Below are 15,407 nucleotides of genomic sequence, written 5' to 3' on the forward strand. Positions count from 1 at the left end.
TGTGTGTATTTGAGTGTAGGTTCTCCGTGGATCTACTTGGAATCATTTCCGGAAACACACGACATCACTTGGTTTGAGCTAGAACTCTCTACTCATCCTTTATATTCAGTTTCGGGCTCAGTTCTGTACAGAACCCGGAGAATCCGGACTTTACCGGAGTTTCCGGACCTGTACACACCGGAGTATCCGGACTACACCGGAGTCTCCGGTGAACAGTAATTTCAGGCATATGAACAGTATTTTCAGCATTTTTCAATTTAAGTTTTATTGCATATCTCTTGCTAGAATTGAATAATTTGAGTCACCTTAGGATTGTAATTTCTACACTTATTTAAGGTGATTGTACACTAGTTGAGCCTAGCATATTTAGGTTTCTCACTTGTGAAAAACCCGTTAGTTTATATTCCGCTGCAAGTTTAGATCAACGGTAAAAGGGGACGAATTTTTGTAAAAACGTCTATTCACCCCCCCTCTAGGCGACATCATTGTCCTTTCAGGGTCGGCCTAGTAGGCACAGCCTATTTGTACATCTTTATGTGTACATGCACATAAAAAGACGTGAAGGAGCTTAGGATGCATTGAATGCTAAATTTGGTATTTCAGATGCAGGTAGTAAACTATATGTCATAAATCAACATCATGACTATAAGATGACTGATAACTGGTTTGTAGTTGAGCAAGCTCATGAAATACAACATTGTAAAGGAACTCGAACTGATTACCCAACAACTTTGTGGTTAGGGGCATAATTGCCAAGTTACCTCATTTATGGAGGAATTTTACTATTGCTCTAAAACACAAGAGACCTGAGTTATCTATTGAGAGTCTGATTGCATCTCTTGATGTTAAGAAGAAAACTCGGACTAAGGATATGCATGCAAAAGTAATTAAGGGATTATCTAGCGCCAATGTGGTGTAACAACCATTTCAAGGGGAAAAACAATAAAGCTAAACAGACCACAAATTTCAAGAAGAAGATGAATACATATGACAAGCCTTACTTTGTATACGATAAGTTTAGATACTGGGCTAAAAAATGTGCAAACCGCAAAGAAAGAAAGGTTACTCCATGATAGAATTCAGAGGTTGTCAACGTGATGATTAGTGGCGACATTGTAGATGTAACTGCAACATATGGTAATTAGCTACTTTTCTTTCAATTAGTTAGTTCTAATGTGCATGCGTATGTTGATGTTTCACTATCGCTCGGGCTTACATCCTAATGGGGTCTCCCAGACACACAAGGGTTGCCTCGCCGGCGTTTGCCTGTTCATGCTACCTCCACTGCCAGTGGCCTCGTGACCTCGTCTCTCTCTGGCAATTGTCTCTTTGTTCTAGCAAAGAATCTCAGCTCTGGCAACTTATCTCCACTTCGGCACAACTTATCCTTGGCGTGAAGGATTACGATAACAGTAGGGCCTCTTCTTCTTTCTCATGTCTCCTCCTCCCTTTTCCTTTGGGTTATACTACTAGTATGTGCATGTGTCTTATGGTAGGAGATGAGGAGCAGTTCGTGCGACTTACCCAAAATCGTCAATTTGTGAGAGATCCTGGATAGTTCATGAAGAATCTACCAATTTCGGCACCACTCGGACTCCCTGACATGTTGTAGATTCACAGCTCGATTGTTCTATGTACTTTAGCCTTAAGATGATTCTGAAATTAATTAGCTAACGATGTGAATGAATAATTTGTGCTACGGAGATTAATTGTATCAGGTGCTGTAAGCATGCAATAGCGATAATGCGCTACAGATCATTACATGCTTTGATGCTTGCACGAAAGTGATTTTAATTATTTTTTGTGCAAAAATTGGTACTTTTTTCAAGTAATTTGTGATGGTTACAAGTATCCCCTCACCTTTCTTTAAGCGAAGTTCAATGTACTTGGGCCTTAAGATGCTTGTAGGAGTTAAATAGCTAAGGATGTGAGAAGATTTGCAGTTCAACCGCTCTCTGTACTCTATTTGCAGCAAATCTTTATTTTTTTGCCCAAGTTTCTGAATTTTGTCCAACACTTCTAAATTCTTTGTTTTTTTCTCTGAATTCTCTGAATTTATTTCGAGCAGCAGAGATTTTTATCCCGTGTCTTCCAAATAACATCCCTTGAGCTTGAGAGAGATCTCATATTCACGTAAAAAAATCCCTTTATGATTTAATTCCACATGGTTTCTCCTCCATAGCATCCAAACGAGGCCTCAAATCGGATGCTAATCCTAAGTAGCCCACGCCCACCGTTGTAGGCTCAGCCAAACCTAGAGCTTTGTACTCAGCAACTGATAGGGATGAAAAATGTTCGAAAATGATCTAAACCACTTCTAGTTTTATATTTTTGCTTAAAAACGAAGTCAATAACAATAATATCATAAACAAATACAACATCGATAATACAAGAAAACCGAAAATGATATTATCAGGATGGAAACATGCCCATACCGATTGTTAATCGATAATTCAAACTCAAAAATATTGAACCGTAGCATCCGACACTAGCTTCAGCCATTAGGTTAATTCTTCTTGATATCAACATCTACCTTGATAACTCATTCTCCTGATATTTGTGTTTGTATGTTCGCTGGCACCTAAAGTAACATTTAAGAAGCCTATTGAGTGTCAATGTCTACGAACATAAGTTTGTTAGATGCCCCCATGCCATGTAGTATCTCCGACGGGCTTGCCTACGTTAGCGACACCATGGTCCAGCATGACTTCGTGCTCCTCTATCGCCTTGCGCTCCTCGAAGTACCATCATCCGTTGTGAGGGCTATGCACTGCCCACACGCAGCTACCTCTTCAGGGACCCGCTCCACGACGGAAAGACAATGCTCAAGATTTGGAACGTGAACAAGTTTATCGGTATCGTCGGCGTGTTCAACCGCTGGATAGCGGGTGGAGCCTCGAGGCATGGCGGAACAAGTGTGCCTTGGAGTTCTCCATGGTCGTCACTACGTGCACCTCACCGGCGGATGTCGAGTGGAAAAGCGGGAACAACCCAGTGTTGGTGTGAAAGGCGACACCCAGTTCGTCATGTACATGGTTGATGCCAAGAAGCTACAGCTCATGTAACACGACGAGGGTTTGTTGCGCTGTGGGTGGAATGGGAAAGAGATATCAGAATTCTCAGTCTAAAATAGAAAAATTCGAAAACGGTCTAAAATGACTTAAATCGTTTTAATTTTCATAAAGTTTTTTCGTTTCCAATTTCGTTTTTTCAATATATTATTTTTGCATAAAAATTTAAAAACAATTTCAGAATACGGAATAGGGAGATTTACCGATTACGTTTTCATGCCTAGCAACCGAGTCCGCATAGGCTCTCCACGACACTCATGTCTCCTCAGTCTTCACTGCCCCTCTCCTGTGAACGCGACGGGATCCACTGACGTTGTGCAGTGGTCACTGACGCGTGGATCCCACACGTCTGGGTCCACACGCAGTGACCACTGCCCTCCGACGTTACTTCAGAGGAAATGCTTCCCCTGTGAACACACCTCGACCCCAATCCACTCCACGCATCCTCCCACCGCAGCTGCGCCTCTCTGCCTTCTCGTCTAGCGTCGTCCTCAGCCCCCCTGGACTGGCGCGGAGTGGAGATCCGTCCGGGCTTGGGTTGATCTCTTCTTCTGCGGGTAAGGAAGCCCTACCTTGTTTGGGCGGATCGTTCGAGTTGTTCTGCAGAGTCTTTTCATTTGCGGATTTATTCGCCGCGTGGTAGAGGACTTGTTGTATCAGGTTTTTCCCCAAGATTTTTAGGGATTAAAAAATCTCCACATGCCTCCGTTATGCCCCCCACCTGACCATGTATTAGGGTTTATCTGACACGAAGGGGGTTCTGTACTTATGTTGTCGTGGTGAACTGAGGGTGGCGATCAAAGGGAGGGACTTTTCGTAGTGATGGATACATTGTGATTATGTGTGGGCTTATGGTTTTGTTTGTTCGTTTGCTCTGTTTTTCGTCGGATTTGGGGGTGCTCGGCGACACTGCGGCACACATTCTGTTTGGGTACCCAGAGCTGCGGGAAAAGTTACGTTTTCTTCTGGGGCGCCGGGGGGGGGGGGGGGGAGAAGAAGTGCTTTGATCATCAAACATTGGTACGAAAACCATGGGCTTTTTGCTCTCACTTGGGGAGGAAAGTAGGGGGTCATATGGGTTTCTTCATGCATACAGTGTATGAAAGAAAATCTGGGGGTTTAGTTTCCAGAGGAATTTACTTGAAGAGAACTATAGGAGTCATTTGTTAATGCGGGTAGTATGTCTGTCATTCGTCCTGTGAAGACTTTGGTCCAACCTGAGAAGTAAACTAGAAGTGGTTTATATGTCCACTTTGAAGTACCAGACGTGTCATGTGTGTATGCTCATGGTGATTGCGGCGAGGTACTTTGGTCTGGAAAGATTATTTCAACTTAAGGCGCTTATGACACACTGTTTATTGTGCAATCTTGTGATCCTGTTATGTGATGAGTTTAAATGAATGATGTAGGTTTGAGAAGCAGAACTTTCTTACGTGTGTCTTTTGAGTAAGAGTCTTGACAAGTTTTGTCAATGGATTGGTTACCGAATGGAAGGCACAAGAGTTCTGCCAATCCAAGAGGACTTGTTATGATCAGCTCATCAGATTCTGGCTCTGACTCTGAAGGTAACAGTTCTTTCAATTTTCATGATACAATTTTGTCATTCTATAAACTCATAAATCAATCCTTTCTTCTTTTAATGTATGTACTTTGTGATTGCACTCTTTGACATTCTGGACCTACCAAGTATTAATTGTTTGCTGTTCTCTTGTATACTGTGTGTTACACATAATGAGATTTCTTTCAATGTTCCTGCCAATTTAGTCATCATTAAGAAGACTTCATGTTGTACTCAAGGAGTGCTTGAGGACATTCAGTGGAGGAAAAAAACAGCATTGCATGGTTGAAATGATCGTGTTTATTGGTTTCAATCATTTGATTCCAAAATTTTCTTGTAGTGGCCATCGGCTTTTCTTTGTCAGCTTCATACAGTTGATATCTTACTAAAGAAAAATGTCAGCAGAGGAAGAAATACCACAGTTTAGTTGTCCTTTGGTTTTATCTGAATACTTTACATTCACTGCCTATTAATTGTCATCGATCACGTGTGAACACTCACATCACTTCAATCGCAAGAGTGCTGCAAATTACTCCTGGATCATGATTCATGGGTGCACATAACTGGTGCCGTGGTAATAATTGAGCTGCATATGCTGTACTTCTGTATTCTGATAAGATCAAAATACAGGGCTCCATTATATCAAGAAAACTATATCTGAATGTTATTCACATGAATAATATGATGCATGGTCGAATATATCTGAATGTTACTGAACATGAATAATATGATAAGTGGTTGAAACCTGCAGAACTCTTATATAGCACTGCCTGTTTGTAGGTTTTGTAGAAGAGCTGACTCCCCGTCACACCAAGTCAAACGGGAAGGCTTCATCAGAGAGCCTAAAAACTGGTGGAAAGGCTTCATCCTTTTCTAAAGGTATGCACAAATAATTTTACTACACATCATTCTCAAAAGTTACGTAAAACATTGGAGATATAGGTCAGGATCTTTACCTTTGTACTCTTGTTGCATTTCTTTCTTTAATGTGCTATATTATCAGTGTGAAGCTCTAATATTTTCCCCTCCTTTTTTAAGGAGAAGGTAGCAAAGGAAAGGCATACAGTGCTGGCAAAGGTGGAAAGGGTTCTGCATCGAATGTGATGCCTACTAAATCTGATGCAGAACTAAAGCTTGAGCTTGGTCAGTTCCCTTCAGTAAAATTCTCAAAATGCAGCCTATTTTTATGCTAGTTACTCAAGCTTCTAATGCTGAAATTGACTATTATTGATGGGGGGCTTAGATTTTCGGTCTCACTTGGAGGTCATTATCCGCTTAATTTTAGGAGCCCATGTTCTGAAAAGACCCACTTTTGTGGTAATTCCCTATGGATATTTTGGTACCTTCAACACATTCAGGGAGAGTTTGGGGTCTCAAAATAGCTCCCGTGCTGCTGCTCGACTTTTGGAGTTCTTCACTTCTTCCACACTCTGTTATCTTTGTTCTTAACCTTATGAGCAGGGAGAGTTTGTGTGAGGTTGAGGCGAGTGTTTTTTTCTTACTATATCTACACAATCAATTGATTTAAAATGTGTTTTGTGAGAAATTTGGATCATGTCCTCTATTTGTTGCCTCCCACTTTGTCTTATTATCTACAATGGATCGATTGTTCTTACAGCCTCTTGTGGTTTTTTCCTGCAAGGGTTTCCACTTAAATCATTGTGCCTATCTCTTATTGGTATATCTTGACATTCGTGCTCGTAAGTTGGTCGTGTTGCTTGCTACTTGTGCGGTTTTGCCATGGTGAGATGGGACATGGTGTATGTTGATATATTGTTAATGAGCATGCTTAGAGTCTTTTGATATTTTGGCATTCTTGGGATGATGATGTTGCGGTCAGCTGTTTGTTGATAGTGGATGTGTGTAGTTCTTATGGAGTTTTTTTTGCTTGTTAATGTATGCACACGAGGTGTTCGAGAAAATGTGTTTGGGAATTTGGCTCTTCTGTTTGTGTTTTTCCACCACCTCTTATGAGCTCAAACGCCATTTTAAGTGGTATATGAGGCAATATTGTGTTTATGTAAAATGTTTTTTTCTGTAATGGAGTTGATTCGTCTTATGCCATTCTGAATGTACAAACAAATTTGATTTCTAAGAGCCCTTCTCTCTAAAGGAACCGTGTAAGCTAATCCTGCTACCTTCGCAAATAATCACAGGCGTTAAAATAATCTTATTGTTATTATAACTGGATGCAGATATCCCTCCAAATTCTAGAATGCTAATGAATTGCGAAGCAGCTAAACTGTTGCAAGAAATTCATGAGCATATGGCTATCTTATCAGAGGATCCAAAGATCAAAATTCCTGAGTAAGAATGTTTGTTGTTTTTCTTTTGTTCTACCCTACTAGTCATTGTTTGTGCCATGTTCAAGTCGCTTGGCAGTTTGGCTTCTTGTTTACTCTCTCTTCTTGTTTCTGCAGGTCATTTGACAAAGCTTTCCAATATGCAAATGAAGGAAATCATTTCACCACTGCAAGCTCTGTGAAACAAGTTCTGGAGTATCCTAAGTTTTGATTTAGACTATAGATCTATTAGAACTTGCATGTTATTATGGATTTATATCATTTTATCAAGCAAGCATTTTAGTAGTTCAGTTCCTTGACTAGTTGCTGTAGACCTCTTAAAAAATGTGGGGTTAATGATGGCGAGGTTTGTTACTTAATTTATTTTTCCTTTCCTTATTTTTTTTTTATGTCGCACTACCCTCATCTCACTCTGTGGTGTGCTTGTAACAGATATGCATGATAGCAAACATTGGGCCGGAGACCGTTGAAGAGGTTTATGCACTCGTGCCATCTCTCAAGGTCAGCAGCCTCTTCCATTGGTACTTTAGGATTTTGGCATTTTGAAGTAACCAACATCTAACCCTAGCAAAATCCAAATTTGTTTTTATCCAGGCTACTAGGTCACTTACCGAAGGTCCAATCACTGAGGTTCTTGCTGCTCTCGCCAACATAAAAGCAGTGAAGTGAATCTCCAATGGAACTATGCAGGTAATCCTTATGCAGATATTCAAATAACACGGCTATACTGATTGTACACCTTTCTTATTGGTCCCCATCGCCTCCTGAATCTGGAACAGTTATGTTGCTGATCAAGCAATGTGGAATCTGCTACCCGATCCTTTAATGTTTTGGATGTTCTGCCTAATCAGGTTATGCTGTATACGTAAAACCGTAGCATGTGCCTGATGCAATCCTCAGGATATCTAATTATCTAACTGTAGAAGTGCAGATTTAGCTTTGAGTGGTTGAACCAGTGTGCTCAGAGTTGCTAAGTACCGCCTGCCCTTGGGGCAACTAGCTTAAACAATGGAGATGTTGACTTGTTGCTATCTGTTGGTTCCTGCCTATCCATTTTCCTCCTTGCTTATGCACACTAGTTCTCTTTTGCGGAGTGTGTTTTATAGTTGTAGTTTCAGTCGTGCATTCTGAGCGTGAAACCTGAAGTTTTCTTGGAGGCAGGTACGTTACACATTACGTTTTTAGTGCTACTTACTCTATGAATCTGTGAGATAGCGCGCCTTAATGGTCTGCATTCTGATTTAAAATCACTAGAGAAACTGAAGTGTGATATAGTATGATTAGATAAACTCTGAACAGTAATAACACAAAACTAGGTACACTGTCTGAAGTAATCAACCACAAAAAAGCACGGCACGCAGCAGCAACCAGTTTGTATGCGCGATGCATCAAGCTTAACGATATCTGGAGCTCACGTCCATCAGTCACGACGCTTATCACTACTCACTGCCTCGTGCGGGGTAATCGAACTGCAGCGGCTGCACGTCGCCCGAGGTGTCCGGCGTGCCGGAACCCGTACGCCCTGAGCACCTGGTCGTCGGCGAAGTTGAGCGCGCGGCGCATGCCCTCGTCGCAGGTGCCCCGGAGTAATGCTCGTTCCGCTGCCCGCTGCACGGCTTGTTGGCCCAGCTTCTATTACTCACGCACTCTTTTGCCGCGGACACAACTATCACAAAGACAAACACACGCGAGCACTAGCTGGAAGATGAACGCAAAGACTAAAGAAACAAGCACACACTTGGTCTGACCGCAACTGCTTAGCTAGATTTTCTCCTTGCTTTTTTTAACTGTCTAATACAAGTGTTTAACTTAAATAGATAAGTGCTAAACGCCTTGGCTTCCGAGTCCACCGGCTCGATCTATCTTGAGCACTATACGTTTCAACACTCACTAAACAACTACCAAGCCTATGGCTAACACACGTTCATACATGACTCACTAATGCAACGTGCAAGTCTCAGTAGACATCCATACCCACGTATAAACTCACCTAATATATGAGCAGTACAATACAAAATAAATAAATATGCATGCAACAAGATTAACACTAATATTGATTGTTAGAGATGATCTGCTCGTCTCCATCTCTCTAACTCTCTCACCACCGCAAACTTGTGTTTATCTCTCACAGACACAATTCAAGGCGCACACACGCACGTGAACTCAAGTGAATGAACAAAAGCACACCAGAAAAATACCCACAAGGCTCCTACACGGCAGCCCCAAAGCATCTATATTTTTCGTGTCTGTTATCTTCTCATTTTTCTGATTACATGTGGACTGCTATTTAAACACACACCTGTCGCCATCACGGTCCGCTCCTGATGCCACGACTCAGCTACACGTGCCCACGTCTAGCAAGAGTGCACCACTAACTCCCTCCTAAACTCATGGCCATTAGCCGTACTAACATAGCCACTAACAACTACCTATTCTCACACACAGGAATGCGCCACTAACACACCCCCATGCACTGACCACTTCAACTCTTTCTAAACTCAGGTGCTAACCAACACGGTAAACTAACCAAATCAAGATTATGGCTAACACGGCTGGCACCCCGTGAAGTGCGCCACCCGTGCACCGGCCCCACTCTCCGCCAGCCCGGCCCCGGCCAAGGCAGCATCCCTTGCCGCCGCGTACGACACGAGCTCTCTCTCCGCGTGCCGCCTCCGCAGCGCGGCTGCCACGGGCCGCCGCTCCATCGCCTCGTACCGCTCCGTGATGTTGCCGAGCCGCCCAACGATCTCCACCCAGTAGCCCTGGAAGTAGTACTCGTTCTCCAGGAACACCTTCTCCCGCCACCGGCTGCCCCTCTGCAGCAGCATGTACACGAGCGCCGACTGGTCGTCGGACTCGTTGAACACCTTGTCCTTGAACCTGGACTTGAGCACGGCGCCCCAGCGGCGGTAGTCCGGGGAGTCCGGCCCCATAGCGGCCCACGCGGCCATGAAGTCGAGCGACCACTGGCGGTTTCGGATGAGGAACACGCCGGCGTTGAGGCTGGTCCAGGACCTGGCCTTGGACACGAGGTGCGGCCAGTCGTGGACGACGAAGTTGTGCGCGCGGTACCGGCGCAGCGGGAGGCAGAAGTCCATGTCGGTGAGCACGGCGTCGGAGTGTCCTCCCACCACACCCACTCCGCCCCCGGGTGTGCGACCATGGCGGCGCGGACCATCGGTACCTTTGCCTAGTACCGGTCCATCGACGGCCGCAGCAGCGCCGTGTTGTACAGCAGCTGCACGCCGTGGAGCCGGCAGTAGTCCACCTTATTCTTCAGCAGCCGCGTGAGCATGTGGTCCCCGCCCGGGGACCGGCACGGCGTCGGCTGCGAGCCGGACACCATCAGGACGCGCTCGCCGCCTCCGGAGAGCTCCGGGTGCGCGCGCAGCCACTCGGCGCGCTTCTCGTCCCACCCCGTGATGGGCCGGCCCACGGTGTATGCCAGCGCCGGGTCATCGTAGAACGTGCGGCTGCTGCCATCACCAGCGGACGACCCGGATGACAGGGCCGCGGCTCCGTTGTAATCGGCGGTTGGAGGGAACGGGTTGGCGAGCGTGAGCAGCAGCACGGTGGCCACGACAGCGCCCGCGGTGAAGAGGAGCGCGTCGTTGAGCAACGGCGCCTTGGCTGCAGAGCGCGGCGGCATCGTGAGCTCCGGCTCTCGGCGTGCACACAGGCGTGTCACGCCACGCCACATACATACTGACGCACTGGCCGTGGCGGGAACCGTATATAATAGCGGCGTGTTTCTACTTTCGGGGGGCGCGGCCCCGGCGATGGTCTGTTCGCGCGGGGGCGAAAGGCCCAAAGGGAAGGGAGCGGGGCGGTGGGCCGCGGCATGCTTACAAAATGGGATTCATGCACCCGGGGCGGGGCGGACGCATGCGTTGGGTTGCGTTGCGTTGCGTATCGTCGCAGCCGTGATGTCACGGATCGTGGATGGCAGCTAGCCGCGGCGCGTCCCTCCGTGTTGGTTGCTGGTGAGGCCTGCGCGCTAGCTAGCACACACACAGAGACACGCAGTGGCAATGTGGCATGGCGGCTGCAATTTTGGACCGTATATTGCTTTTGTTTCGTACTTTCGTGCCTTCAGTTTAACAGGATACGCAAGACAACTCTGCAGGCTGCAACGTGAGAACGCTAACTTGGTTTTTAAAGGGAAGTTGACAGATTTTCTGTTCACTTGACTACTCATACAAGCGAAAGAAACCCTGAGTCGCTGCTGGCTTTTCTAACATTTCTTTCTTTGACTACTCCTGCGTACCGTACCCCTGTTGCATGCAGAGAGGGAGCAAAACGGTGGTGTATTTTTGACCAGAGGGCGGAGTGGCCTGACAAGTGTTCTGCTGCATGAGCCTGCCATTCTCGGGATACGAGGAGCTTCTGCAGAAAGCCTGTTCGGCATGTGAATTGGGCAGTCAACCAGGAAACGGCCCATTGGCCCAAGGAGCTTCCTGCACAGCACTACGCTGAGTACACAATGTTGGAGGGATGATGAGAGTGGATGGGCACGATTTGTTAAAGATGGATGGACGAGTCATCCAATTTTCAGAGGAATATTCTTTATACATGCGGTATAGAATGAGCCGACTTTTTTTTGTGGACGAGGCATCTATTTTATCTGATTGTGATCATAAATAAAATGATTTGTAATAATTAGTATTGTATTACTAATTATTATATACTATTATGAGATCATGATCGATAAATGTTAGTGTATTGATTAGTGTACTATTCATGTATCAATTAATGATAATTAATATGTTTATTGTTAATTAGTAATTACTATGGTAAGATAAACATTGATAAGTTTTAGTGCATGTTCAATAGTGTATAGTTAAATATTATTATTTAAAATTAAGATATAATTTACTTAATTATTCTCATCCCATCTTACTCGTCCTTTACACAATCACATCCATCTAACCAAACAGATAGATGATCATATCTCTAAAAATATGAATGATCGTAACTCGTCTAATTTTACTCTTTAATCAAACACACCCTAATAAGGGGTATTGAGGAAGAAGAAATTTTTATATCGCTAATTTATCATGTGAAATTTTTATATCGCTAATTTATCATGTTTTATGTATAGATCTCTTCTCATGAAAATTGAAGAATGTTGACATATTGTCCCGATTAAAGAATATTCTGGTAAATTAGTGGTATGCCCTTTTCTAGGTGTTATGCTTGTGTAAAACATTGGTTTGAAGTTTGCACTAGATAATTATTTGTTTATCACTTTGAACCCCCCCCCCCCCACCTCCCAAGATTCCAAGAACTTGTGCGGGATCCACCCCCTCTATAAGCATCACTGTTTAAGAACGGAGAAGCACAAAGAACAAATTGAAGAACAGACTGTAATACAGCATAAAGCCATGATCTTGCGGCTTGCATGACGCGTTGCTCATCAAAAATCAGATTTGTCAGTTTGAGATTCAGAGTGTAGATTCTCTCTGGCGTGCAGTTGTGGCTAAGGACGTCCTGCACTGTACCCAGACACCCGGGCACCGAACCGCTCCGCAGCGAGTCAGCCCACCCAGGCCACCACGACGGAACGACACAAGGGACCGGGGAAATGGCTGGCCGGAGCGCTGGAGTTTAGGTAGGCGGACGACGGCCGGGGTGGATCATGGGGACGACGGTCCCTGCTTCACCTACCGGTGCCGCAGCCATTTATTAGCAGTAGCTGACAGGAGACACCTTACACCCGCGTCTGCCGAAGCCGCCGCAGGAGGTGAGCGTCATCGCCGCCCCCAGGCATCATGCATGCATGGCCTGGTGACGCGCCGCAGAGAGCCGAATGGGCTACTTGGCGCGGGCCTCCCGGCCTGTCTTTGGGTCTCCCAACCACGGCCCATAGCTGACATTCTTCCCACAAAAAGCTCGCGAATTCCTCGGCCGAAAATTCCGTAGAGTGGTGCCCACACACGGTTTTATTTTTGTTGAGAATCATGTTAGAAAGATTAAGTGAGAAAATTATAGATAGATAAAAGTATCAATCGGCAGATACGTATAAGTTGAAAGAGATAAACAATCGAAATAGAGGTACGCACTATATTATGTAGTTGCATTTACCGATCCCTCTCCGGCCTCGGCAGCTGCCCGCTCAGCCACGGGCCACACGATTCTCTTCCGCCTCGCGCCGGCTACCCTGCCGGCCCCCGCAAGATGTCTCCGCCGGCGTCGAGTCGCAATGACCCGATGAGCGCTGGCTGAGCTATCGTACTGCAGTGCACGCCTGCTAGATCGCTTGTTCCCTTGATAACATCCCTTCTTTTGTGGTTAGGAGGCGTTCCATACTTCCATCAGATGGTTCGCATGTGTTCTAGCTTGGTTCCTTCGGTGGCAATCGGCCAATCGCCACGGAAACAGCTGATGCCATGCTCGAAGCTCGAACTCTCACCGGATGCACGCACGGCACTGTTGGATTGCTTTGGACTTTATTTCTAATTTTATCGTCTTTTAAAGTAGTCTATCCCATATGGCCATGTTCGATGTTTCTCCGTTGTTCATGAACTCACTTGCTCAGCTACGGGGGCAGATGATTAGTTGCGATGTGACAGCTTCAGTACGCAGTGAGCTACGTGTTACTGAAATGCTGCGAAAAAGCACGAGAATGATAGTGTTTGCTGATTGGAACACCACTTAGATTCTCTAAGAAGCTGCTTTTGCGTCCAGAATGGCTGTGGCAGGCCCTATCCTTTAGGTAGTTGGGCTGTCATGTCATCGGCTGCCAAAGTGCCAAGGATTGGACGTAAATCGATCCGGTGTATGTCTACATGTATATACGGACAATGGATTATCTGTTCTTTCTCATGCGAAAATGAAATCGCTCCCGTTACTATTCGGAAGACGCTGCTCCTAGATAGCAATTTTCTTTGTTCCCTTTCCAAATTCATATGATAATCCGGTGACTGGTGTTGCTTTCTATGTCTTTCACAGTAATATAACGAGTGCTCTTTGTGAGCCACCATCCTGTGTGTACTTGTTAATATTTACAGTTGCACATTTGCACCTATGGTGCGGCTGCAGTACATTGAGGATCTTGCTTTAATGGTCATGCAAACCCATGCTTCGTCCTGATAATGGATCCATGAGAACGTCACCTCATATTGCATCACCTTCAGGTAGCTGCAGCCTGCAAGTGTTGCTAACTGGAAAATAATCTGCGAAAGCTAGATCGTTCAACCGATTAAAAATGAGAATAGTTTGCTTTGCTTTGCTCGACTCTGATGTTCTGCCAAGTCCCCGCTGCGATTACGTTGCAAATTTGACCTAATGCATCGACACTAGTGTTTCCATACAAACGTATGGCTTACGAGACTATTAATTTGTGTTGCGATTCATATTGAAGATTAATGAAAGAATCATAAGATATATGAGATAATCAAGTAGACTACGTGCCAAAGAACATGTGAAGTTACATTTCCTCAAATGTCATCATCATCGCTTAACTAAAACGAAGGATCATTAGCTTCTACATCATCCGCTCTTTATCAGATCGTATTAGCCACCGGAAATTAAGTAGGAAGGAGATAATCGCGGATGATGTTTGGGACAGGCGATTGCTGCCTGGGTGGTTGGGTGGAGACGTTTGGGTCAAGCAGATAGCCAATCAATATGGCCAGGGAAAGGCATCAGGATTCAGGAATCATCGTCACCCTGCTGAATTTGGATGAGACGTTTTACTGTAGGATGAGTTCCTTCTGTCGTCGTGCGCTGTGGGCCAGTCCCTTTTCAGGACGCAATTTCGATGGGACCCAAGGACCCTGAATTATTTGCATCTGCTTTTATAGTAGTCTGAATGGTCTTCGGGTGCGAGCTGTGAGCTCAGCGCTGCTAGTTTGACATAAATCATAGATGTAACATGCTTGATATTTGGCATAGATCATAGATGTAACATGCTTGATTTTTTTCCCTCGATATTTGTCGCGACTGCTTGCATTGTACTATTGTCAGAAAGAAATTGCATGCTTATTGTTGGCACGCTCTGTCTCACTGTCTGTCGTCCCGGCTGCGTTGATATGGACCTTCTTCAGATGAGACGAGAGGAGATGAGATCAGGGAGACGCCGAACGCGCCGCTCGTCGGCCGTGGTCTCGTTGCTCTGATGGTCACGGTCTCGTGGCTCATCTGAGCACGGCTAGTTGCTCTGCTCGAAAGGCGAGGCCGGATCGTGTGGTGGCTTCGGGAGACATGCTGCATGCGGCGCACGTGTTGCCGTACCTTCCCTCTTGCAGCTCGTTGTATCTGGTTGGAAAACTAAATTCTATTCGGCTTTATAAAAGACTCTTTTTTAATAATATGTGTTTATATATTTTTATTCTTTTTAACTTAGTTATTAAATTACAAAATAGATAATATAAATAAAATCTTAATAGAATATTTTTAAATAGATTCCTGTATAATTTACTCCCGTACCACGTCTCCCTTCCGCGTCGGTTCGTGCATACTGATGATCTCTGC

The 15,407-nt window shown here is 45.1% G+C and overlaps 1 protein-coding gene and 1 pseudogene across 1 annotated transcript; one reads left to right on the top strand and one right to left on the bottom strand.

The window, feature by feature from the left end:
* Positions 1–3,466: 3,466 nt before the first annotated feature.
* Positions 3,467–7,965, top strand: LOC133921343 (DNA-directed RNA polymerases IV and V subunit 4-like). Its single transcript, XM_062366168.1, has 10 exons — positions 3,467–3,628; positions 4,481–4,636; positions 5,410–5,508; positions 5,668–5,772; positions 6,825–6,936; positions 7,050–7,127; positions 7,245–7,278; positions 7,365–7,433; positions 7,527–7,622; positions 7,712–7,965. Exons 2-9 carry the CDS (start codon positions 4,543–4,545, stop codon positions 7,599–7,601), a joined length of 666 nt encoding a protein of 221 aa, XP_062222152.1. The 5' UTR covers positions 3,467–3,628; positions 4,481–4,542; the 3' UTR covers positions 7,602–7,622; positions 7,712–7,965.
* Positions 7,966–8,216: 251 nt separating this feature from the next.
* On the bottom strand, positions 8,217–10,619 carry LOC133921342 (probable glycosyltransferase 7; annotated as a pseudogene).
* Between the last annotated feature and the right edge of the window lie 4,788 nt (positions 10,620–15,407).

This window comes from Phragmites australis, chromosome 6, assembly GCF_958298935.1.
Source record: "Phragmites australis chromosome 6, lpPhrAust1.1, whole genome shotgun sequence".
In the NCBI taxonomy this organism is placed as follows: Eukaryota; Viridiplantae; Streptophyta; class Magnoliopsida; order Poales; family Poaceae; genus Phragmites; species Phragmites australis.